Here is a 27,327-nt window from a genome sequence, read left to right as displayed (position 1 = left end):
AAGCAGGTTTCTTTTGGTTTTGTGTGAGGATCTAGTAGAATGAAGAATACAGAAGTATCCTTCAAGTAATTTAACACTAGATATTGCGTGAAAACAATTGATGGAGCTGAAATTATATTAGGTAGAAGGCAAAGCTCTTGTTCAGAGATGGAAATGTAGGATTCCCTGAGTGGTGAACACAGAATTTACCAAACCATACATAGAAAGCTGTCTGTCTGGGCTTAATGATGCCCTTGGATGATTCTAGTTCCCCTCCCTTGATTTTCCCTGTCAGGGGAGATTCCTTGCTGATCTCATCGTGTGGACTATTTCTCACTTTCCCTCCCCATCTAATGAGGTGGGAAGACCCACTCGGTTGAGGGCTAGAATCTAGACCTTCATGGATTGACTCTTCCTCTAACAACACTCTAATCTCCCCATTATCATCACCCTCCAGCCTCCCCAGATGAATCACTCTATCTCCATTAATCTGATCTAGTGGACCAGATTATAGTAGGCAGGAAGAGCCAATCATGGTTCTTTTCAAACTTTTACAATTAAAGGCTAAATAAAGATAGGAGACAGGATGTTTTGGCACTAGGAAAATGTTAGAATATCTACAAACATTTGTTGGTTAAATGAAGAAACAGGGAGCATGATGTTTGGGTTGCATATGACTTTGTATGGGGACTTAGATAGAAAGTAGGAACTGTCTTCTTTGCTATCCTGCAATTCACGTAATATAGCAAAATTCCTCATCTTAAAAAGCCTTACGCTACAACATACAGCAATTTCTTAATACTGTCCATCAAAAAAAAAAGCAGCAGAGAAATCATCTTATTTAAAAAATATAATAGTGGAACAGAAAGTGTTTCTGTTTACTTTGGTGTTTAAAATCCAAACACCAAACATAAGCACTTGTATGATACTTGGGCTCACAAAATGGAAGAACATTTTGACCCAGTTCTTAAAACAAACAAGAAAACCTTTTAGAGTCAGTTCAGTTCAGCTCAGTCACTCAGTCATGTCCGACTCTTTGCGACTCCATGGACTGCAACACGCCATGCCTCCCTGTCCATCACTAACTCCCGGAGTTTACGCAAACTCATGTCCACTGAGCCGATGATACCATCCAACCATCTCATACTCTGTCGTCCCCTTCTCCTCCTGCCTTCAATCTTTTCCGACATCAGGGTCTTTTCAGTCCTTAAAATAAACAAAAAAACCTTCTAGAGTATGTTTTATAAAAATATGTGCTAAAATCCAGAAGGTGCTTTTATCTCATAGCACCCATACCAGAAGATTAATCTCTGTGGTTGGTGTCTTGTTCTGGTCGGGATATGTCTGAGCCCAGCTTTGGAATCTTCTTCAGTTAAAACATCTGCTCCACAGTTGTTAATGTTTGTTTGGTATTGCCCCAAAGAAGGGAAGAATTTTTTAACAATGAGTCCCAAGATAGACTAGATCAGCAGCATAGCTTATTTTGAAAAGGCATTTTTGGGGGAGCAATGTGACCTGTATGTAAAAAAATAAAAAATAAAAACAGGCATGTTGCTGGATCAAGAGATGGATGTCCATCCAATACTGGAATGTAGCTTAGCTTGTTTTAATCATGTCTCACATTTATTTCCCAGAAATATTTGTTCATTGAATTTACTACTCCACACCAGCTGAGCTTAGTTTTAAAATCTTTTAGATAGAGATTTGAATGTTTAACTCAAAGTAAGTCATAAATGAGAGACAACATTTAATTAAGAGTACGCAAGTATAAAAAAAGTCCTAGTTGTCTTAAGAAGTCTAAATAAAATCTGTAAATAACCTGTTTCATTTGGAAATTTGGTGTGTTAGCCAAGAAAAAAGGAAACTTATCATTTCTTTAGGCCCTGTGAAATGAAATTAGTTAATCGTGAAGTAAAAATGTTTCATTTTTCTAAATAATGCAAGGTTCATGAAAAATCAATCTTACCTGCATTGGCAGAGTGGAAAAGTTACATTCAAGGCAAAATTCAAATTATTAGGTGATGTATTTTTTTAAAAGATTAGAGTGAAACCCCCCTGTCAGTAGTGTTGTCTTTATTCTCATCATTATTCAAGAGTTCCAATGGAGGGAGTTTATATCAATTTTAAATTCTACCTGGTGAAAAACCATGGAGATGTAGCATTTGAAAACTGTAGAGACAGCTGGGTTTAGTTTCAAGCTCCAAAATTAAAATGAAAGAGGGAAAGACCCTAATCCTTCAAACCATCTGTTCAAAGAACACTGAAAAAAAAAAAATGATGATAGAATCTTCAACTGGGGAAAAACAATGGCCTCTTAACTGAAATCTGAAAGTCCCTTCCTATTCATGGTTTCAGTCATACGCATGGCATCCCTGTGAGGTCTATGAAACAAATATTTTTATCCTCATGAAACAGATACGGGCTTCCCTAGTGGCTCAATGGTAAAGAATCCTCCCGCAATGCAGAAGACGTGGGTTCGACCCCTAGGTCAGGAAGATCCCCTGGAGAAGGAAATGACAATCCACTCCAGTATTCTTGCCTGGAAAATCTCACAGACAGAGGAGCCTGGCAAGCTATAGGCCATGGGGTCACAAAAGAGTCGGACGTGACTTAGCGACTAAACAAAAACAGATATACTGGGCTTCCCTGGTGGTGGCTCAGTGGTAAAGAATCCACCTGCTAATGCAAGAGACATGGGTTTGGTCCCTGGTCTGGGAAGATCCCACATGCAGAGAAGGAACTAAGCCCATGTGCCACAGCTACTGAGCTTGTGGCCTAGAGCTGGGAAGCCACAACTACTGAGCCCATACACTGCGACTAGTGAAGCCCACGTGCCTGGAGCCTATGTTCAGCAACAAGAGAAGCTGCTGCAATGAGAAGCCCGCACACCACAGCTAGAGAAAACCAGAGCAGCAATGAAGACCCAGCACAGCCAAAAATAAAATGTTAAAACAAAACAAAACTGATATATGTTATTCCATGTCACACAAAACATCATTGGCAAAAACAGGACTTCAACCTAGGTTGGCCGCTTCAAAAATTCTAAAGTTACTTTTCTGTACCAACTTCCAATTTCATTCTTCCTTCCTATCACCCTTCCTTTTTTCCTCTCTTTTCTTCTCTTTCATTGAACATTCACTGGGATGCACCTGTAGTATCAGAAAGTATTCTATGTTGCCAGTGTTCACATAAGAAACATTTATATCCACAATGGAGAAAAAGTGAAGAAAAGTGAAGTGAAAGTTGCTCAGTCGTGTCTGACTCTCTGCAACCCCATGGACAGGTTCCTCTGTTCATGGAGTTCTCCAGGCAATTCTACTGGAGTAGGTAGCCATTCCCTTCTCCAGGGGATCTTCCCAATCCAGAGACTGAGCCCCAGTCTCCCTCATGGCAGGCAGATTCTTTACCGTCTGAGCCACCAGGGAAGTCCCACGATGACAAAAAGGCCAAGGATTACTCATAGAAATTAGGAGAAGTGTCAATAAGGCCAGCCCTTCAGCTCCACCTCATTTCTTTACTGTTTCCATTGAAAATATAAAACAGCACATTACATATCAGAGTTGACCCCCCTCTCAGAACTGGCTTTGCATATGTATTCTGTAGGCTCTGTGAAACGTCTTATCTCCAAACAAAACAAGACACAACACAACACCTGGACTGCCCAGAGGAAGGGCTCCAGAGCAAACCCAGGGCAGAAGACCTCAGAGAGGAGATATTAGTGAGGTCAGGAGGCGGCATGGGAGATAAATAGTTGGCTAGGTGGGTGACCATGAGACAAAGTTTGGTGATTTGCAGATTTAAGTAGTAGTGGTTTTCAGACTTTTTCTTTTTTTTTTTTAAGCATGAAGTGCTTTATTTAGATAAATTTCACCCTGAAGCATAGCAAAAAAGGGCAATGAAGAAAGCAGTGTGTTCTGGCTTAAGCAGTGTTGGTGGGAGGGAGTCCCCCCTCCCTCCAGTAGCCCCTGCTATGTGAAAAGCACAGCACAGATTTAAAGTTATTTGTATTTAAATACCCTTTGAAATAAGCAGGCAAGTTCAATCTCCTAGAATTAAACATGGTCCTCCAGGCAACTATTTCTGGAAGAGCCCCTAACTCAAGCCCACTCTAACCCAGGGGATCCAGAGAGAAGCAGCAGCTGGCCAAGGATGCCTCTCTTTCCTGGAAACCTGATTACTTTACCTTCAAAGCTGAGAATCTACCCAAAGCAGGTCAAGGGGTGGGAAAATAGAAGGTTTGGGTTCCTAGGGAGCTGGCTGGGGGTTACTGGATTGTTGTGGGCTGTATTAAGCTTATCCAGTCCTAAAATAACAATTTTGTTTAGAAAAAGTTACTCACAAACACATATCCCTCAGTACCGCACTGGGAAATTAATCATACTTTACAATTGCCTTTCCCTTCTCCAGGCAATCTTCCCAACCCAGGGATTGAACCCAGGTCTCCTGCATTGCATGCGGATTCTTTACCAGCTGAGCCACAAGGGAAGCCCTTACAATCCTTTAGCAATTCACTATTTTCAAAGCACACTATTTTCATGTCCATTGTCTTGTCATATCCCCACCCCATGGGGCAAGTTGAACAGGTATTATTATTCCCAAATTACAGATGAGGAAGCTAACATTCAGCAAGATGAAGGGAATCCCACAAGGTCACATGACAAATACCTAGATCTTCTGATACCCAAGCCATAGCTTTAAACATGAACTTGATGTACATAAACCTTGCATCTTAGTGAGTAGTAAGTAAAGGCCACAGATTTGGGATGACTAGTTTTGTGTCCTTGGAGAAAGCAGGTGTAACAATGACCTGCTTCATTTTACTCTCAGGGTTGTGAAGGATAAGAGATGATTTGGTGCAATCACTTTGTAAGGTGCCATCTAGGGGTTAGTTACTCCCCAATCCCCAGTCCCCTGCAATCTCCGCAGGTTCTCTGTCCTCTGGTAGCTCGAACTTCACTTTTACAACCCCCCCACCAAATTTATCCCACACTCTTTTGGTATCATGTAAGTCTCTTGGGAGTGTCAGCCTGTGGCCAGAGCAGCCAGCTATGCTTTTACACAACCTCAAACTGAAGCTGTCTCCCCATGTTGGAGATTCAGGGATTCACTGCCAAAGGTTCCCAAGACTGCTTTACCCTGAAGCCCAAGCAGTGGCTATAAGGACTGTGGGTCCAGCTGATGTGTAGGAAGGGCCTCAAAGGGTGTGTGCGTGGGCCTCTGTGGAGTCATCATAGGTGGGGCTCTTTGTCTTCTTGGCAGAATCGGAACCTGAATTCGGCCAGTTCACCTGAGAGTGATCTGTTCTCTGAAACCAAGTTCTGAGGGGACGACTTTGTAAAGTCAAAGGGCAATTTCACCATTTTTCATAGGAATTCAGAATTCGGTCTAGGCTCTATGTAGATGAGGGCCTCGCACAGGAGAGCAAGCTACAGATGACAAAAGATGTCTGATGAACACATTCAGAGTAAAGCTGAAATAATTTAGATAATATGTATGTTCTTACAAAAATGAAAATACCTTATTGTTTTATCAAAGTATAGACATTATATGTGTTTATCATTAAAAAAACAAACAAAAACCCTCAGACAACACAGCAAACCAGCAAAGTATGCAGAAGAAAGAGAAAAGGATTCATCTAGAGAAAGCCATTGTTAATGTTTTGCGCGTATTCCTCCACAATTTTTCTTGCATACATAGTTACCAAAATGGAATTACATATATTTCATATGCTGTTTTGTAAACTTTTAAACTTAAATATTGACACCATTCTATGACAGTAATTATGTGTTATTCTTTTAACCAGCTATATAATAAGAGGTATTTTCCTCAGGCTGTGAGGTGGTCTTATGAATCCTCCTTCTCTCCTAAAGGCATCACCATCTTCGCCTCTTCTCCCATCTCAGATCCCGGACGCTGGATGGTTCTGAGAAACACACAGACCCATGATTTGTGGCCAAAACCAATAAGTAGCCAGAAAACCTCACTGGGTCAGCTGTATCTTTTGGGGCAAATGACCGTACTCCCCAGGGTCCCAGGTTCTCTATGAGTTAAATGAGAGGTTTGGATAGCGATTTCCTAAGATTCTTTCAGCTCAAACATGACGTGCTAGCATCTGGTTCACTTATCTCTGTGTTTGCCTTGGTCCAGGCTGATCCTGGTGCTGAGTGACCAGAGTGCCACCGGAGCCCTGGGTGTGCACCCGCACGACATACTTGAAGGTCGTGAAGCACCTCTGCTGGGGGTGGATGGCAGAAGCTGGCAGGGCCGGGGGAGGCACAAGGCTGTGGGGGAGGGTCACGTAAGGGAAACAGCTCTTCTGATTTTTCCTTCCAATGTGGCTGTGGGTGAGGTCTACGAGGCGGCATCAGATTCACAGTGTATCATAAATACAGCCTTTGGGGCCAATCAGCCCTTTCTGAGCACCAGTGTCTAAACTGCAGGATAATTACAGTATTTGTTTTCCATTTTAAAAGCCCTTTGCATATATTATCTCATCAAATTCTCAGTCCTGTCTTTTAGATGAGGAAACTGAGATTCGGTGAGTGTTATGACTTGCTGAAAACCAGAGGACATCATTTGTCAAATGAAGACTTGATTCTAAACTCCACCAGAGCTCAAGCTGCTCCTCCTCCACCTCCACAGTCTCCACTTTGATCCACAGACATATGACAGATGTACACACGTGCAAAATACCAGGTGGAACACACCCTCCATCCTCACCCCATCAGCACACGCACCCAAGACACATTGCCTTTCCCTGATCCATCCACTCATTCAACACACATTGATAAGCATCGTGCTAGGGGCTGGAGGTAAAATAATGAACGAGGAGACATGGTTCCCGGCCTCAGAGTTGATCCAGGGTCAGCTAGAGTCTAGAATGAGGCGAGGATACGGCAGGGGTGAGAGGGCACACTCAGTGTGATAAGAACAGTGCTGGGCAGTACAGGGCACAGTGGGAGCACGTGGGAGGGGCACCGAACCCCTCAGAGGGAGGAGGGAGGCGTCCTGGAGGATGAGACAACTAGCAGAGCCCCAGAGGATGGGCTGGAGCTGGCAAAACTGAACTGGCGCTAAAAAGAGGAGCTACACAGAGGGCGGAGCATGCACACACACCTGAGGGAAGAGGTGCACAGCACTTCTGAGGAACCACGAGAAGTACAACGTGGCCCGGGGACCTGCTCAGGTCAGGAGGTGGTGTCCATTGAGGCCTCAGAGGACACAGGTGTCTGAGGTGATGGGCTGGTAAACCCTGCTGGTATTTATGGAGTTGATGTCTGTCTGGAGGGCACTGGGAAGTCACTGAAAGATTTAGTGAGTGACACTGTTGACAAGCTTTCATCAAGACATTCTCTTTTTGCCCACTGTAAGTATCTATAGTCATAACTAATTTCAATGCTACTTTAAGATATCCTCTGGTCTTAGTTTCTGCAAAACTATAGATGGTCAACTTTAGGCTGCTTCTGTTTAGGCTGCTACCTCCCTTTCACCTGCTTTTGCTGCTCTTCCTGGGTCTCTGCAGCCTGGGCCAGCTTGGCTTGATGATCAGAGCACTGTGATCAAGACACCATGAATATGCCAGCAAACAGCTTCTCACTGTCCCTACTCCCAGCCTCAGCCTTAACCTGGGGCCTGGACTCCTAAGCGAAAGAATATGGGCTGACCAACCAACGTCCCTCAGGAAGACTGGAAAACAAGTTTAAAGTGTAATCAGAAATAACTGAGCTAGGAAATTCTACCTTCATCGTAAGCAAATGGAAGCAGTATTAATATTCAATAAGTTATAGATAATAGAAATTATCAATGAAATGATGCATAGCCCATACAACATATTCAATAAATACTAAATCAATCCATCAGTATTTAGACAGTAAGAGAAGCCTTACAGGAACTTGTAAAAAGAGGGAGATTTCTATATAAAGAAATGGTCAAATAAATAATGATATTTTAATGTATTTATAAATGGAACATAAAATATGACACAAACGAAACCATCTATAAAACAGAAACAGAATCACAGACATAGAGGGCAGACTAGTGGTTGCCAAGGGGGAGAGGGTTGGGAGAGAGATGGACATGGGGGTTGTGGTTAGCAGATATAAGTTTTTATATACAGAATGGAAAACAAGGTTCTACTGAATAGCACAAATAACTATATTCAATATCCTATAACAAACATAATGGAAAAGAATATTTTAAAAGAATGTATATATATATGTAACTAACAAGACTGTAAAGGGACTACAATAAAAAATAAATTAGAAAAATTAATTATGGTATTTTATTAAAAGTATGTATATTTGCTTATATATGCACAGAATATCTATGAAAGATTTCCAAGAAAATTAACACTAGTTGCTTCTCATGTGAGAAACAGAAAGGATGAGGACAAGAATAGGAGGAAGATTTTTTTTGTTACATCCTTTATATACTTTTGGGCTTCCTTTGTGGCTCAGCTGGTAAAGAATCTGCCTGCAATGTGGGGGACCTGAGTTTGATCCCTGGGTTGAGAAGATCCCCCAGAGAAGGGAAAGGCTACCCACTCCAGCATTCTGGCCTGGAGAATTCCATGGACTGTATAGTCTGTGGGGATCACAAAGAGTTGGATATGACTAAGCGACTTTCGCTTTCACTTTATATACTTTCACATTTGGAACCACAGAAATGTGATACCTGATTTTTTCAAAAATTAACTTTAGGGCTTCCCTGGGGGCTCAGTGGTAAGTAACCTGCCTGACGTGGAGGAGACATGGGTTTGATCCCTGGTCCAGGAAGATCCTACATGCCATGGAGCAACTAAGCCTGTGGGCCACAACTATTGACCCTGTGCTCTAGAGCCCAGGAACCGCAACTACTGAACCTGCATGCCCTAGAGCCTGTGCTCTGCAACAAGAGAAGCCCCACAATGAGAAGCCGGCACACTGCAGCTAGAGAGTAGCCCCTGTTCGCTGCAACTACAGAAAAGCTTGTGCAGCAATGAAGACCCAGCACAGCCAAAAAAAATAACTTTAAAAACCATCCATTCTGCAGAATCCCATGCAGTGATTTAAAAGAGTGAGATCGAACTATAATTACAAAAATGGATAGTTCTCCAAGATCTACTGTTGTTTAAAACAGCACATTTTCAGGACATATATATGTTGCAACTTTGTGGGAAAATAATCAAAGAGAATCATTCAATGTGTGTATTTTTTGGTATGTACACAAAGAAAGGTCTCTGTGCTGTTTGATACAGTAGTATGAGCCACATGTGGCTAAAGTTCAGTTCCTTGGTAGCACTAGCCACATTCACGTGCTAACAGCCAGGTGGGGCCAGTGGCTGCCATATTGGATAGTGTAGACCGAGCACATTTCCCTCAGTGAGAAAGTTCTCCAGACAGAACTAGTCTAGAGGAACCCAGCCCAGACTGTGAACTGATGAATGGAACTGCAACGATGTAGGAAGGGACTCTGTACTTCATAAATCTCTGCATCATTTGAATTTTTTAAACAATTATCTTTCTAATTTTAGGAGAAAAGGATAGCTCGCACCTGTGTGAGGTATTTATTCCTCATGAAAATCGCATCTTGCATTTTTTTTTTTCACGACTCCTGCCATTCCACTCAGGAGCCGGGGTGTGGCAGAGCACGGCTAGAGGAGTTAGCCCAGGGAAAGAATGGAGATGCCCCCAGTCCACGGTGAACACAAGTCTGGGAGGAGCCTCTCAGGCAGCGGCTGACCACGCACTGGTCTTACTCCCTTCTAGGACCCCGCTTTTCAGTCACAAAGGACAAAATCAGTTTGAGCACTGGCCGGCAGGGAAGCAAAGACTGAAGTATATTTTTAGTGCTTGGAGTTCGGGAATCTGGCAAGGGCAAGGCGGGCATGAGACAGGGAGGCCCACCTCCAAGGGACGCTTAGGTCTCCGATTCGGGGGCCCAGGCGGGTGGGAGAAGACACCGCTCCGAGTGGGGGCACCTAGCCAGGAAGGGAATGGGAGCTCACGGGGCCAAGCTCAAGATACCACCTGGGAGCAGAACTGGTAAGAATGACGGATCTGCTGTCTGCTCTGTGGTTTCTTACATTGGGGGAAGACAAAGATGAAGAGAAAGCTGGAGGAAAAAAGAGATGGGATCCAGTAGAGGTGTGACCAGGAGGCAGGTGGGAACAAATGTTACAAAAACTTTCACGTCAAATAAAACTTGGATTTGAAATGTTAGACATCACTCTGGTTATCATCCACAAGACAGAGAGAAGTGAAATTTCCCAAGATGGAAAATAAATAGATGAAAAAAACTAAGAAAGCCTGAGTTACAGCTGCTTGGTGCACCTCACTTTTCCTCCACCTGGAGGAAGTTTATTCCTAGTCTGGGGCCCGATTTTTTCTCAACAGCAACAACAGAAACAGCAAAAAGGACACACACTTTAAATGAGGCTTGAGATTCTTCTTCCTTTCTCATTCTGGAATTTACACACTGGCACATTAGTTTATCACTTGTTTTTTTTCCTTATCACTCTTTTTTCCCTGGAAGATTTAAACTTATCATTGAATAAGCCATTCGTTCCTATAAACCTCATCCTGGCAGGTAGGTGGCTCAGGCTTCAACCTGTTCTCTTTGTTCTTCTTTTCAGAATGTTGATCCTGCCACCGTTTTACACCTCAACACCTTTGCTTATGTTGTTCCTCCTGTCTGGGACAGGCAGAGACTACTTAGATTCCATTCATCTTAGAAGATCTAGCTTCTCTGAGTCAGAATTAATGACATCCACTTCCTCCGGTGGTTTGTGTGAGACTCAGTAGAGGATGTGTCCGCCTCCTGCATCAGGACTGTGAGCCCCAAAGGGACAGACAATGCCTGTTCATCCCTTGTCCCAGCTGACCCTTTGCCTGGTGCGTGGTAAATGCTGAGAAAATGCTGATGTCCATCTCTCCCTCCATTCTCGCAATCAGTACCCTATTCCCTTCATTCACATTATTAACATCTGTGGAGCCGACCATGTGTTGTGGGGAAAAAAGATTGTGGTAGGTTGAGTAATGGTTCCTCAAAGAAGTTCAAGTCCTCATTCCTGGAATCTGTACATGTTGCCTCATATGGCAAAAGGGGTTTTAATAGATGTGATCAAACTAAAGATCTTGAGATGAGATTATTCTGGCTTATCCGATATAGTGACAAGGTCTTTGTAAGAGAGAGGCAGATCAGACAGAAGGCCAGGTGAGGATGGAGCAGAGGGAGCAAAGGTAATGTGATGAGAGGCCATAAGCTAAAGGATGAAGTCAGCCTCTCAAAGCTGGAGAAGTTAAGAAAACAGAGTCTTCCTGAGAGCCTCCAGAAAGGAACCAGCCCTGCAAACATCTAACACAGAGATAAACAGAGAATAGTCAGTTTTCAAGGAGCTCATTTTCTTTCTATTCAAAGATGGAGACAATTTAGGAAACTATGATAGCTATTGGACTTGAAAGTGTTAGTCACTCAGTCGTGTCTGACTCTTTTCGACCCCATGAACTGTAGCCCGCTAGGCTCCTCTGTCCATGGAATTCTCCAGGTAAGAATACTGGAGTGGGTAGCCATTCTCTTCTCCAGGGGATCTTCCCAATCCAGGGATGGAACCCGCCGGGTCTCCTGCAGTACAGGCAGATTCTTTACTCTCTGAGCCACCAGGGAAGCCCTGTTGGACATGAGCGGTAATAACATCTAAACTTTACCATCATGATCACCTTCCTCAATATACGTCTGTGTATCAGACGTATACATCTGTGTTTCCATCTTCAAATGGAGCACTGAGAAATGAAATACAAATGAAAAGTAGAAGGTCAGAGGGCTGTCACTATGATTACAGCCTTTTGCCATAACCCATAACCCTCATTTTATTTCTTTCCAGTTTTGTTTTCAAATTGTTTTCTTTTTCTGATTACTAAAGAAATGTTCAATTTAGAAATTTTACCACATTCTCATTCCAGAAATATTTATCAACCGATAAGAATTTAAAAACTAGCATTTTTATGCACTCAACCAAAGAAAATAAATAACTATCCATATATCTGTTTGTTGCTATTTGGTCACTAAGTTGTGTCAGACTCTGCCACTCCATGGACTATAGCCCGCCAGGCTCCTCTGTGCATGGGATTTCCCAGGCAAGAATACTTGAGTGGGCTGCCATTTCCTTCTCCATATGTGTATATAATAGAATTTTTAAAAAAGAAGCAGCAGCCCCTAGGGGCATGTGGGGGCCTTGGAGTATTTGTTCTCAGCTCCCTCTCAACTTGAATGTCTATAGCATTACTCAGGAACCACATTCTGAGTAATGAGGCTGAAACAGGTTAAGATTTCTAATCATCAAGGAAATAACTGTAGTTAATGCTTACGGAAGGTTAACTAAATTCCAGGCAGTACACTAGCCTATTTAATCCTCACAATGACCCTGTGTGATGCGCACTTTTATTCTCACAACCCCATTTTATAGATGAGGAAACCTGAGGCACAGAGAGTTTTGGTAACCTATCCATAATCACAAAACTAGCATGGGGAAGAGCTGAGATTTGAACCAAGGCAGACTCTCAGCATAAAAGCCACACACTAACCACTTTGCTACATGCTTTGCTTCTCAGAGAGGTTAACTGATTTCATGAGCCTGCATCTATGAAGGCAGGAAACCAAACTGAGACTTTATGAATATTATTCTTTTAAATAAGGAGTAGAACAAAATGGCTTCATGAAAAATTCAATGAATCAAGACACCCCATTCCCTTCCTAGTTTTAAAAGATTTTTCCTCTCAATTTAAGTAGTAAAAAATACATGTTCACTGTTGAAATTTGGGGCAATATAAAAAGTGTAACAAGAAAAAAATAAAAATCATGTGGTTTCACTTAGCTGCTGCTTTTTACAAGCTAGTCAGAATGAGATCAGTAGGCCAAAGATACCACAATCAACTGGAGCTCATCTTCAAAAATGTGGATTCCTAGGGCCCGTCTCAGACCTCCAAGAGCAGAGTCTCTGAGGGGCTGACCTCAGAACACCGACCTGCAGGCGCACTTGCAGCTGGCCGCCCTGTCTCTGCAGAACTCATTCCGAGGAATCACATGCTCTCCACAGACCCAGATACTGCAGGACCCACACAAACACCCATCTAAACTTTTGCTACAGGTCTATTTTGTTTCAAGGAGCTCAAACGGGAATTAAAGGAGTATCTCTAACACTCTTTATAGTGTCCTAACAGTGCACTAAAATTTGACCAATATTTTTAAACTTTTTGATTAAAATTTTAATTAAATTTTAAATGAAATCAAACTTTAAAAGTAAACACTACAATTTTAGTCAAACTTAAGGCCAGGTAGAGTTTGAGTATCATTGCCAGAGCCTTAAAAAGAGAGGTCCAGAACTCCTGAACCCAGAATTCACAACTCACATTCTTCCCTCCCGCCTGCCTCCAGAACAGCGCCCCCATTCCCTTCTGAAACAAAGTTGACTTTAGGGGCAGTAAAAAAAAATGGGGGAACTGAAGAAACCAAGTCTTGTTTGGGTGAGGGAATACAGATTACTCAGTGGGTATGTTCAGCTGCAGGCTCTGTGCCCAGGGTCCAACAGCTAAATGCAGCCCTCGAGAGCCCCTGAGTGGGTTCTGCGCCCTCGGCTCTGAGCCAGATTCAGAGCCCTGCATCCAGCTTTTGCTTTTCCAGAAAGCAAAATGGCTTCTCTTCACTAACAACAGGCCCATACTCTAGCTGTTAGCCAAACAAAGGCTTTTCCAAATATGGACCCAAGAAAGCATGTGCACTTTGAAGGCCACAATGCAGCTTAAATAGCTAAAACTTATTAAAAAGAAAGCCAACAATCGACGCCAAAAAGTGTGAGTCTTAAAGAACAGAACAGTAAGACAAAAGCCAGAAAGAGGAACAAAAATATGCATTGTAGGGGAGGGGCGAGCAGGGAGGTGTAGATTTATATGGAAGAGTTGACATCATTGTTTCCCAATAATACTCAGCATGCAGGAAACAGATGGGAAAGCACTGGTGGAAGGGGCTACTTATGGTAACAGGGCATGCTCTCTGTTTAGAATCCTGCCATTTGGAACCTACATGTTTGACTTTGAAAAACTGGGGATGCCAGCAGTTTTAGTAAAGTCGAACTAAATCCTACTGAACTTATCACCTTGACAGTGCATGGGTAAATGAACTCTGCATATCAGACGGATTTACTGCTAGCATAACTGCAGCGGTTTGGTTCCAGAGGAGACAAAGCCCTGGAAAGGGAATTGAATGTCAGACAGACGTGGTTTGAGTTCTGGTTCTCCCAATTCCTAGCTTGGTGATGTTAGGCAAGTTGCTTCACTTCTCTGAGTTGGTCCTCATATATAAAATGGGGGAGGGTGAGTTTCCTGGGGGCCGAGTGGTTAGGATTCCAAGCTTTCACTGCCATGGCCAGGGTTCAATCCCTGGTTGGGGAACCGAGATCCCACTAGGTGCGTGGCTTAGCCAAAAAATAAGAAGATAAAATGGGGGCAAAACAGAACTTTGACATACAGCAGGGAGAGACTGAGGTTGCACATTTATGCCACATTGTTAGATTAAGCAGGAAACATAATTAGGGTGGTCAGTTAACATTACTTTATGAGTTTTCCCTTTAAACAGAATTTTCCATTCTCCTGCTCTTGGGCAGGGTACAGACACAGCCAAACCAGCTGCCACGCTTGTGATCAGCCATAGTGCCTTCTCCTGATGGTAGATCACTCACTGCCACTGAAGACAGCTTGACACCCCAGCCAGGGTCTCCCCTTCCAACCCTGGCCATTAGAAGTCACTCTCAACTACCTTTCCCACAGTTTCAGCATCTTCTCCCCCAGGGCTCAGGAGGGTGTGACCAATTACAAGTATCAGGCAAAACCATGTGGTTTCCTGTCTACAGAAACCAACCACTCTATCTCCCCACATCTCCGTCATTCCTCACGGGTCAGATGATGTTTATTGTTTTATTGATTTTTTTCCCCCCCTTACAAACAACCCACTCATAGTTTTCTTTCACTCAGCTGCCTCGCATGTTAACATCTCCTCTTGCACTTTGTGTAGAGCTCTCATTTCATTTTCAGTACGTTTTATTTTGGTAAAAATTTTTTAAATTTATTTTAATTGGAGGACAAGTACTTTACAATATTGTGATAATTACTTTACAGTACGTCAATATGAATCAGCCACAGGTATACACATGTCCCCCCATCCTGAACCCCCCTCCCACCTCCCTCCCCACCCTTCTGCGTTCTCCCAGAGCACCAGCTTTGGCTGCCTTGCTTCATGCATTGAACTTGGACTGGTCATCTATTTTACATATCATAATATACATGTTTCAATGCTATTCTCTCAAATCACATCCCATTGAGTCCAAAAGTCTGTTCTTTACATCCTCCATACTCGGTTGTTTCCCCATCTTATACAACCCACTAGGCTGACAGCAACTTGAGACCATCTTTGTGAACCCCAGAGCGTCCAGCATATTAGAGTCCCATTAAATATTTGTTGCATTGAATTGAAAGCCCCATATAAGATGGCTTCTGAATAAAAACATGAAAAGAGCTAGGGAAAGAAATATGCGTAATTACACAAATTAGCTCAATTTTTGAAAGCTGCAGATTTGTAGTCTGCCAGACTGCTGCTTTATATGTCAAACAGTTTTCTGCTGTCTGTAACAGCAAGGGCTGGTATAAGCTGCTTTTGGGGAGGGTGACCTTCCCCCCTCTCCCTCTGGGGATAATGGTGAGGGGCCCTCAGAGGCAAGTTGGTTATGGGCATCACACTGGCCAGCATCAGGTCATGGGCATGGCCCCAAGGTCTGGTATGCATCAACCACACTTGAACTAGAACAAAGAGTGCCTGAGACTCGATCCCACAAACTCAGTTGGTTCTGAGACCCCACCAAGAAGGTGGTTCATATCAGTGAGTGACTGGCAAGGCATTAGGGAAAGGTGGTGTTTCCGAGGTGCCCTGCACAAAGCCTGGGTCTGTTTCTATTTGCAAGGAGCTTTGCGCCCTTGTGGGGAACCTTGGACAGTCTTGGATTCCTGATATTCCAGCACGGCAGGCATGGCCCAGGTCCTGAGCTTCCTGGAAGGGCTCTCCCTCCAGCTTCCTGAGGAGGAAACCAATCATCAGCGGCGTGCTGGCCTGGGGGAGGCCAGCGAGCTCCTCAGTCTGCATGAGCTGCCCGAGGCCCCACCTTTAGCAGAGCTCACGGCCACTTGTAAACACAAAGCCAGCGAGAAAACAGGGTAACGAGAATTAGGACTAAATTGGGTGCCTCTGAGTCTCAGGCAAGGGCTCTTCCAAGAAGGAAGGAGGACTGTGGCTGCAGTGGTCAGGGAGGGGCCTGGGAGGAAAAGGTGGGGCCTGGCTGGACTTGAAAGCAAGTAGGTAGGGGTGAAGTGCTGTGCAAATGTTAGTCGTTATTATTACTATTCCAGACCTAGGCTGGGGGAAGAACAATGCAAGGGAGAAAAGGCCACTTTTCGCAGGTTTTTTTTTTTTTGGACAAAACTATGACATAAATGTCAAATTATGAAATCTGCTATTTTGGGAAATTGTGTTTGTGCCTAAGACCATGCGGGGCTTGAGGAGTCAGATAGATCTTGATTTAAATTCTGCTTTTCTTATCTCAATAATCTTGGCAAGTGATTTAACCTCTCAGATCTCAGTTTTCTCCTCTATAAAAAGGGGGAAAATGTCCGAATTCATACAGATTTTGAAAATATTACTTTGTATGTATCAAGTGACTTGCACATAGTAAACAAACAATGCAGATTGTAATTCTACTAATAAAAATAACAAGTAGCTGTGATTTGGGGCCCAGCATTCATTTTCGGGTTCCTTCTCTCCTTTGTCCTCCTCCCTTTAGTATCCTAACATTCTCATCTTTCTCCATCAAAAAGCTGCTCTTAACAACCCAGCACCAGTATCTATTCTCTTCTGAATTGAAATCAGCATGTTTCCTCAGGGGTCCTTTATTTTAAGCCTGACCTAAAATTGCATCGGAGTGGGGCGGCGGGGGGGCGGGGGGGGGCGGCGGCACAGATTAGAGGGACAAGGGCGGGGGTGCGATCTAGATGGCCTAAAGTTCCATCAGGCTGTGGCCCCACCTCAATTAGGACTCAAGGATGGTCCTTTGAGGGAGAAACACCAAAACCCATTAACCTGACACATGACAGTTGTAGGAGCATAAAAAAGAAACAGAAGATCAGGTGGGACATGCACCCGCAAGTAAAAAGAAAATTAACTAGAAATGTGATGACGAGTTGGAGAGAAAAGGCCACCTTGGCTTCAATACAGGGAAAGCAATAAGCAAAAAAGAAAACAAAACAGAAAACCAAAGGAGCGAGCATAGCCATGTTCCTGGGCCTCAAGACTGGTGTGAAGGAACCACACAGAGGGAAGTGCAGTCCTGAGACCAGGGATGGGGTACAACTCACCCTGAGCAGCCTGCTCTGGAGGAAGCACCAGGAAGTCCCAACCTGAGGGTCTATCGGTACTTTGTTCCAGACATTTTTACCTGCAATATCTAATGAAGAGGAGTTGGGCATCACCTCTCATCCCCAGACGGAGTTCTGGGCCTCTGAGCCCTGTCCTCCTCTTGCACCCTCTGCCACAAAATCCCAGGAAACTTTCTGCAGTGAGGTGACTCCTGGGGACAACTGGTCCTCAACAAGTGATTCAGAACTGCCTTGGTCGCTCAGCTTCTGGAATTTATGTGTTTTCCCCCGGCCCCACTCCCACAGAAGAAAGTTTCCAGGCTAGCCCACAGATGCCTAATGGACTAAGGGGGTAAAGAAAGAGAATGCATCAAAAACCACAGCTCTAATGGCACTGGGGAGATAATCCACCACCCACAGCATCATCTAAGGGAAAATGTGTTTCTAGTTTCAACCTGTTTCCCTCTGCCCCAGCAGATGGTCCACTGGGCTCCAGGGCAGGTCTGGGACAACAGGACCAAGGGTTTCCTTAGCTGTCTAAAGGCCTGGGTCTCCTGAGGTTAGAAGACATCTAGGCAGCTGCCAGTGGTGATGGGGTGGAGGAAGGGCAAGGCTATGCCTGTGGTCAAGGGGCTCTTGGCAGAGGTCTGGAGAGTGGGCTGGAGGGAGGGATGTGCGTAGGTGGAATGGCTGTTTCCATCCTCTGGGTGGGTTGTTTGCCACATCCAGACCATACAGAGTTACTTACAGTTTGGCTTCACGCTGTCAGTTAGTTTGCTTCAGGTTTAAAAGCCTTAATTCTCCTCTTTTAGTTCTTCCTGTTTCACTGTGAGAGCCCAGATTTGGGGATGCCTCTCCAAACACAAGCCCAGGAGGTGGCTGTTCTGTCTCCACAAGCTCCACCTCCAGGACTGGACTTCTCTTTCAGTTCCCTGCAGGTCCGGAAGTGACAGGGTATCTTTCTCAGATATTTCTCAGGACCCTATAGTTTCAGGTTGACGTTTTGCTCCCCCGCCACTGTCTATTGACACTCTACTCCCAGTGGCGCTGGGAAATCCCTCTGTGAACTCTGCTTAGTGGGGCAACCAATCTGCTTCCTGTCCCTCTTGGTAATTAATTAACCCATCTGAAAGTGAAGTGAAAGTCGCTCAGTCATGTCCAACTCTTTGCAACCCCATGAACTATAGAGTCCATGGAATTCTCTAGGCCAGAATACTGGAGTGGGTAGCCTATCCCTTTTCCAGTGGATCTTCCCGACCCAGGAATCGAACTGGGGTGTCCTGAATTGCGGGCGGATTCTTTACCAGGCCATATCATTTATTCGTTTCATGGGAGCCCTCATGCATTCATTTGGTCATGGCATAGATAATATGTGGTTATTTTAGGGCACATCCAGAATGTTATGATGATAATAGCTACATTTGTTGTTGTTGTTGTTTAGTTGCTCAGTCGCATCATGGATTGCAGCCTGCCAGGCTCCTTTGTTCACGGGATTTCCCAGGCAAGAACACTGGTGTGGGTTGCCATTTCCTTCTCCATGGTATCATCCCAACCCAGGAATCGAACCTGAGTCTCCTGCATTGGCAGGCAGATTCTCTACACTGAGCCACCAGGGAAGCTACATTTAGAGCTTACCTTATTATGCATGCCCTCTTCTATGTGCTTTGCTCGTAGTAACTCATTTCTCTTCACGTCAGTCCCCTTCTCCCCATTTCACAAACGAGGAAAGGAAGAACCAGAGAGGGTAAGTAGCCTGCTCCACAGTCACTCAGCTGGGAACAGGCAAAGTCTGGATTCAGCTCCAGGCAGCATGCTTCCAGAACTCCTAATGGAAGCCCCCAGTAGGGGGCACCTGACTTGGGAGGATCAAGGAAGGTTTCCAGAAGCAGCTGAGACCCAAAGGATGGACAGTTAGCTAGGGAAGGTGTGATAATGATGTGCCAGGCAAGACGCTGGGAAGGAAACCACTAAGCCAATGGAATTCCCTTGCCCTGGTTTTCCATTCAGTGTTAAATCTTCTAGTGAACAGAAAAACATTCACCTTCCTTGCTCAGACTTTGTCCTGTTTATGTTTGGGTTTCTTGTCTGTTTAATCAAAGATAAGAGCTTTTGCATTTTCTCCTTCAGTTATAACAACTAACTTCAAAGTTAAATTGAGCCACTGGTTTCCGAAAGTTTGTTCACATCCCTTAGACTGTAAATTTCTTGAGTCTGGGGTGCCTGTTTCTTTCTCTTCCACCATACCTCTACAGCACCTTATAGCTATTTGTCAAATAAATGAATGAACAAAGTAAGAGAATGACTTAGCCTAAGAAGTACACTTAGAATAACTACACCTCAAAGTTCTCGTTGCCTTATCCTTGTTCTTTGAGATACTAGGGCCATCTTACTCTCATCAAGCTTGAAAATTTTATTTCATAATGGGTGTTGATTTATTCATTATGAACCTTCTAGAACTCCTCAAATACACACACATACATATTGTTGTTGTTTAGTCATTAAGTTGTGCCCGACTCTTTGCAACCCATGGACTGCAGCACACCAGGCTTCCCTGTCTTTCACTATCTCCTGGAGTTTGCTCAAACTCACATCCATTAAATCAGTACATATTCTTTTTCAACGTGATAAGAACTCAAAAAACCTTCATGAACAATGTTCTTATCAAACACTCAGAGGGCACCTTCTGAATAGTCAAGGCTGCTTATCAAAGAGTAAATGATCTGTAAATCCCTGCACTATAAGCAGTGGTTCTCAACTTTTCCTGCATAAGAATCATCTAGGAAGCTTTTAAAACATACCCATGCACCAAGAGATTCTGATTTAATTGTTCTGAGAGAAGGCCCAGACATCAACTTCTCTTAATGCTCCCCAAATAGTTCTATTGTGCTGCCATCATGGCAAACCACCACCCTGACAGTGGTTACCCAGGAGTGAGTCAGAGGACAGAGATTGTTGGGTAGGGTGAGGAAGCCCTCAGCTCTGAGAGTGTGACCAGCATAGAGGCAGAAGACAGCTTTCCTGTAATGCTCTCTTCCTGGTCCCTTGACTCCTGGCCACAGCATTTCCAGGCACTGTGAGAAGACCCAAGGCACTCGGCCCAGAGGGGAGAGGTAGGAAATGCCCTTGGATGCGTGCTGGTCTCACAAGGCTTCACCCACAGCCTCCCAACTGCAGGCGATACGATGCTGGGGTTTTCATGACATAGCTGCAAGCAAGGGTCTTCTTAGTCAGTGGTCAAAAAGAAGAAAAATAAAACTACTATTTTCAGCATCAGCAGTGAGGAAGGGATGATCTTCTCCCTCTATTCCAGACAGGAAGAGAAAGTTATCTGTTTCTCAGGGGAGAGCTGGGGGTTGGAGCAGCAGCCACTGTGCTGGAGGGGAAGTGAGAGAAAAGCTGGCCAGGTTGGCCAGGAGCAACTTCATCCCATTCTTGGGTGTTCTCACCAGGCTGGAGAAAAGTGGCCACAGAAGCAAAAGGGGGAAATTGGTCATTTGCATCAGCTCTGTCTGCAGCTGGGGACGGTCAACAGCAAGATCTGAACCCGGCATCTGCGTGGATGCCCACAGAAACTGTACACAGGATATGGTGTGTGTGTGTCTCTGTGAGTGTTTTCTAAGAAAAGGTTTCTGTTTTTCATCAGCGTCCTAAAGATTAAAGACGAAACTGGCCCCAAGCAACGTCTGCTCAAAGATGAACACCTATATGTCACCTAAACATCTTGCCCCATCAGATTTGTTTAACTGGATGCAGCAGGACTCAGCTACAGCAAATTGCAGACGTGAATGACATTTTTCCTCTGTGCTCAGTCCAGGGGTGTAAATTCCCCATGTTCAGGTGACCTGAGAACATTTAATTGTCACCAACCAGCTTTGTCTTATACCCCAACTCAGACATTTCCCTCCCTTTCCCACCGACACAGGGGTTTTCTTGGATCCCCCACATCTCTGTTCTTTCCTTCTGCCCTGTGCAACCAGACCTGAATCCATTTTTTTCTGTCTCATTCCATCCTTGAACTCCAAAGTTTGAGGAACTGTGATGTTAGTCTTGGGGCTCCCAGGTGGCACTAGTGCTAAAGAACCCGCCTGACAATGCAAGAGACAGGAGACTGGGGTTCGATTCCTGGGTTGGGAAGAACCTCTGGAGGAGAGAATGGCAACCCACTCCAGTATTCTTACCTGAAGAATCCCATGGACCGAGGAGCCTGGCGGGCTACTGACCACTGGTTCGCACAGAGTCTGATATGACTGAAGTGATTTAGCACGCACAATGTTAGTTTTGTGACAGCCTTCTAGATCCTAGTTACTTGTCACCCTCAGCATTCTGGGCTGAACTTCCAAGGTCATGGGCAAAGGAGCACTGCCTAAGTCAGTTTTTCCTCCCTGGGGGCAGATCAATGCATGTTTTGGAACAGTCATGAGGAGGACACATTGTTTTAGAGAAAACCATTAGCCTTAACGCTATTTATTGATGCTACCCTCTAAAGAAAATGAGACAACTGCCTAACTAGTTCTAGATATGAGAGAGAAGAAATCCTAATTATTCTCATTTTACGTAAGTGCCTATTAGGCAAGCCTAATTCCTACGTGGCACAATAAAGGTGGGTCATTAAGCGGGTCAGTTTCCTTCTCTTTCAAAGCTGAACTTTATTCAGGTATGTCAGCCTCGAAAGCTTGCTGATTCTGGGGCAGGACTGTCTGCTTTCAATTTAGGGGGAAAAAAAATCATTAGAGGAGAATGTTGGCCTAGACAAGGAAGCCAAGGAGGGGAAAGGAGCCAAGTGGGCCAGAGACCTCTGCTTCCTTCATGATTGACTGTATGACCTTAGGCAGGTCAGTTTACCTCTCTGGACTTCTCCCCTTCTCCCCAGGGCAGGATGCATTGGGTACTGGTTTTAACATTTTTTTTTTCTTTAAGCAGTATCCCCCTCTTTTTTTTTTCCCCCATACAAAACATATATGAAAACTCAAAATATAAATCAGGTGAAAGAGGAACTGTTTAAGGCTGCCTTTGAGGTGTTTTCACAGAACCCTGGGATTCTTTGCTCATCCTAGGATCTGTGACATGGTCAGAAAAGGGCAGGGCTAAGAAGTACCTCCATGTACCTCTCAGCTTTGGACGAGGGCCCAGAGTTTAACATCCACTTGGTGGGAACATTCATAAGTGAACCTGGACAAGACCCTGAAGCCCCCTTGCTAAAAAACAGGTGGAGGAAAACATTTCATTCTGAATGCCTGATGGTAGTGGTTAAGATGCATACTTGGAGTTCTCAAAAAAAAAAAAAAAAAATCAATTCAAGGATGTTATTTCAAATCTACCTCTCTAGATTGCTGGATGGGATTAAATGAATTGACTCAGTTGTGTCCCAGTTTTAAAAGAGGCAGTTTTGAAACCTGTGGTCTCTCAAGCTGTAAAATACTAAGCCATTCATTTGTCCTAAAGACACGGCAGCCTCTGAACTCAAGAATACCACAGGAATATCACACCACTGCAAATTACAAGGTGGTGCTGAGTCTTTAAAAAAAAAAAAAAGAAATAGAAACAAAAGCACTGCTCTGTTTTTGAGATGCACATTTGATATGAGCTAATCAAATAGCTTTTGAGATTACTTTCCTGGAGGCAGAATTATTCTGCCCAGCTAGCCCTTCAGTTTCCCCCCTTTGTTGTATCTATCTATGTATAAACAGAAGGCGCATATAGTGATTTCTTCTCACTGAAGTTTCTGAAGACAAGGCCTTTTTGTCATGGATAAATGCAGGGCCAGTCAACCTTACAAAAGGAGTCATTTAATGCTCAATTTCCCCAACTTTCCTATGATTAAAAACTTCTAACCTCAAATGCCATTACTCTGTTCTAGATTGTTTTCTTTCACCCTCCCCCCAACAAATGTTTAAATTGTCTCTACTCTGGAGGATTCCCTTTTCTCCAATCTGACCTTGAAAACAGAGCGACTCTCCTATTCACTTACATGCCCTAAACTATTTTAAAATCAAGGCCCTCTGACCTTTTCACAACACTCTTCTTGTCTGACACACCAAATGCTCCTCTGAAAGCCCAGAGGAGGTGAAGGGTCTGAAGGGTTGGAAAGGGGGAGGGAGGGATGTACTATATATTTGGCATCAGTTCAGAAATTCAGAAAATGTTTGTGCAACCACTCCCCCAGCCAGGATCCACCGCACCCCCTGCCTTCCAGCACATTAATAAAAAAAGATGTGAGCGGACGAAATTGGAGAGCCCTGGAGGGACACCTAAGGCGGTCATAATTACGTGCCCAGAGAAGCCCACTGAACAGCATCCTTCAGGTCCAGCCCTCATCCTTCCCCTCCAACATCCAAAGTTGGGAGCGGGACCTCTCGCGCCCTCACCCCCCACCCTCCAGAGCAGCCGGTCAGACGTGTGGCAGCACCGCCCATTAACGGCTAGTGTGACACAAACGGAAGGAGTGACATAACCTCTGCACGTCGGGGTGGCAGCGTTATGCACCTTAAGATCATATATGTTTTTTGTTTTAAAAAAGTACCACGAGCGCACAGGCCTGGAATACATTAACTTGTGAACTGAATGCAACACGCCCTACGAGAGTCTCCCTCTCTCGCTCTGAAACAAAAAGAAGCGGCGGGGGGTGGGGGGTGGGGAGAAGGCACTTTACCATCCTGTCCTGAGCTCTCCAGATACTCCGTCAGGTCACAGCCGAAGGCGCTGGCGGCTCCCTTTCGTTTCAGCTTCTGCTTGGCACCCTTGTTCTTCATGAGTTAGTCCCAAAGAGGTTGCCCCCCCGTCTCGCCCTCCCCTCTCTGCTTGGCACCGCGCCTACGATGGTCTCCGGGGGGAGGTTAGATCAGCGGCTGCGGCGCGGCGCTGGGGGGCCGCAGGGGCGTGGGGGAGAGCCTGGGCCCCGGGGCAGCGCGCATGGAGCCCGCGGGGCGCGGAGCCTGAACTCCACGGCGCGCTCCTCCAGGGCCGCGGTGCCGCAGGCCGTGCGGAGCTGGCAGCGGCGGCGGGCCGGCGCGCTGGGAGTGCCACTTCCTCACTCGGAGTCCCCGGGACTTTCACGGCCTCCCGCGGTGTCTTCTTCGGGTGTTTTCCTCCCCTTCGGACGGAGGGCGAGCTCTCCGGAGTCCGCCTTCTCGAAGCCCGGGGAGTGGCCGAGAGCGCAGGGCAGCCGGCGGCGGCGAGGGGCGCGGAGACCGCCCGGGGGGGCTGCCGTGGGTCCTCCGCCCGGCGCGCGCTGTCCAGTCTTCAGACGGCTTGGAGAGGACGAAAATCCAGCATCCTGTCTCTCTCGCCCGCCCTCACGCCTTCCTTTTTTCCTGTCTTACAAATCCTAGGATCATCCAGCTCAGGAAATGCTGGAAGGAAGTTAGCTAGGGAGGGGGGCGGAGGGTGGAAATTTTTGGCAGCTCCGCTCTGGTGTGTGTATGGAGCCGGAGGAAGTAGGTGGGTGGGTTGAGGAGGACCGGGTGGGGGAGAGAACGCGCTCTTAGGAGAGCTGCTCGGCGGCTCTGGAGATAACTGGGCGGCTCGGAGGAAATCGCCGCGCTCCTAGGAGCACCCGCAGCCCGAACCGCCCGCTTCCTGCCCCACCGACGGCTCTTTGAAGACGCCAGAGGAGGCGCGCTGGCTTTCTGGTTGGAAGGGGCTAGGTGGGACTGAAAAAAAATGTCCTGCCTTGTTTTTATCTTCACTGTCATCATCTCTTTGACACTTTCTATTTCGGTGCCTGTCTCCTCCTACATAAACACTTAAAGAGTAATGACAGAAACAAAGACAGGGATTCCAGCGGAGAAACCTGACGGAAAGCGGGTTTCCGCCTGCCACTCCCACCTTCCTCTGCCGGCGCCCAGGTACCCCCAACCCAGCTAAGTCCCTCCCAAGCGGAGGGAGGAATGGATGCCGTCGCTTTGCAACCACTGCTGAGGAAATCAGATTTCTGGTTAGAGATTCAAGCATACCACACACACACACACACACACACACACGTTATTGCAAAGTTTGCTAAATGGAAGTGATTTTGGGGGGCAGTCTCGGATTTAAGGTGACTCAGATATTCTAACCTAATATGGAGAAAGCAGTCTCCCAGGTTATTTCATGATTTGTCTCACGGTTTCAGGAGGGCATGTGTTTTCTTCTGTATTTAATTTGAAATTCTTTGACTTCTGTGTACTCAGCACACAGTAACCACTCAAATTCTTATTATTTAACCATCTGAGAATTAGATTAGACTTCCTGTGTAAATTCAAACCCATATATAGACTTGAAGGGTAGGGACATTCATACAGCTCAGAAGGCTGGAAAAACTTTAGGTATAGTATTTTAGTTACTGGATCCCTTTACAGTCTCTTATCTTCCTATGTATCACCAAGATAGTTTATGAACTTTGACCCTTGACCTTCTCTCTTTGTCAGAGCTTACAACTGATAGATTGCCTGCCTGCCAAATCTGGCCCACAGATGTGTTTGGTTTAGCACATGCCATGTTTTCAAGTTTTAAAAAATTAATTGCCAACATTAAAGAGTTAATATTTTTCACATATGAGATCTGGATTTCTGGCTTCCCCTGAAGAAATTGAAGATCTGGTACCATCAAAAGTGCATTCCCACATAGCAAGGACCTCTGATGCCAAGCTGTATCAACCCCCATGGACCACCACCCTGTTTAGAGAGATCAGTTGTCCAGTTTCAAAGCCACCACGGCCTGTCGTCCCCACTTTGCACCTGCCTGGCCTCTGGAGCCACTGGAGTTTGCGCCCCAAGCTCTGTGTGTGATCTTTCCTTCCATTTTCCATCAGTCTCTCAGTGACACCAGCATTGTGCCAGTCATCTTGGTGAGACATCTTCAAGTAACCACTGACTCATTTCTCTCTTTCCACCCCCACCTCCAGTCTAATCCCGCCCAGACCGATGAGTCCTTCAAAATGCCTGTCCTCTGGGCTTCTTCCTTCCAGGCCCATTTGGTGAGGACCATTCACTCCTAAATTGTTAGAATAACTCCTAGTGGGGTTTGCTGAGGGCTGTCTCTTTCCACTTCATCCTGTGCACTAAAGGCCTGTTGAATCTTCCTGAACTGTTGCTGTTGTAGTTTGCCTGCTTTGCTCAACATTTGTCAATGACTCCCTGTTTTCTTTTTCTAGGACAGCAGTTTCTAAGCTTCTTGTAAGCTACTTGGAGAATATTTGGTAGGGTATTTAGTATAATGACTTGTTCCTTTATTTATAGAGAAGCATCTCCACATGAGACTATAATTATTACTATTAATATTTATTTAGGAGTTTACTGTATCAAAGACCTCCATATCTGACCTACAGTGCATTTTACCATCTTGGCAGCAAAGGAGAGATGCTGAAGTGTTGTTCTTTTCCTGGGTCCAGCCCCTAAACACAAGTTTTTGAATAAATTGTCAAGTCCTGTGAATTATCTTTCTAAAGTTTTAAAAATACTCTTTTTAAATTTTTTATGTTGAAATAATTTCAGCTTATAAAAAATTCTACAAAAAATAGTCAAAGAATTCCTATATACCTTCATTCAGCTTTCCGAAATATTAGTGTTATATAAGCAGAGTATAAAGTTAGGAAATTTATATTGATACAGTAATATTGACTAATCAGCAGACCTTAATCAATATCAATTAATTTTTAATTGCATAATATTTTTATTAAATATGATCTTTCTGACAGTAAGGTTCACCAGTTAAATAAACAGTAATTTACAAATAATTCTAAAACACTTCCCATGATAATATTAGCTATGTACCAGATCCCATTAAGCACCATCAAACCCAGCAGGTGTAGGTTGTCACAAAACAAGTTTTCCTAGATGAATTATAAAGCTAATGACTGACTCAGCCCAAAGATTCTTCTGTGCTTTACTGAGGATTCCCCAAAGGGACTCCACAAGCACAGAATTTTCCTTTTTGGAACAGC

General features: G+C 44.8%; 1 protein-coding gene across 1 annotated transcript in view; it reads right to left on the bottom strand.

Annotated features, from left to right (window-relative positions):
• The window catches only part of ARHGAP31 (Rho GTPase activating protein 31), a 119,885-nt gene extending 94,913 nt beyond the window's left edge, over positions 1-24,972 (bottom strand). The window contains exon 1 of the mRNA XM_043474979.1: positions 24,058-24,972. Within this exon, the coding sequence (XP_043330914.1) occupies positions 24,058-24,157 (100 nt within the window). The 5' untranslated portion in view covers positions 24,158-24,972. The remainder of the gene's footprint in view (positions 1-24,057) is intronic.
• Between the last annotated feature and the right edge of the window lie 2,355 nt (positions 24,973-27,327).

Source organism: Cervus canadensis, chromosome 7 (genome assembly GCF_019320065.1).
Source record: "Cervus canadensis isolate Bull #8, Minnesota chromosome 7, ASM1932006v1, whole genome shotgun sequence".
NCBI classification, from domain to species: domain Eukaryota; kingdom Metazoa; phylum Chordata; class Mammalia; order Artiodactyla; family Cervidae; genus Cervus; species Cervus canadensis.
The sequence above is the reverse complement of the archived record's forward strand: the minus strand, read 5'-3'. Positions and strand labels throughout refer to the sequence as shown.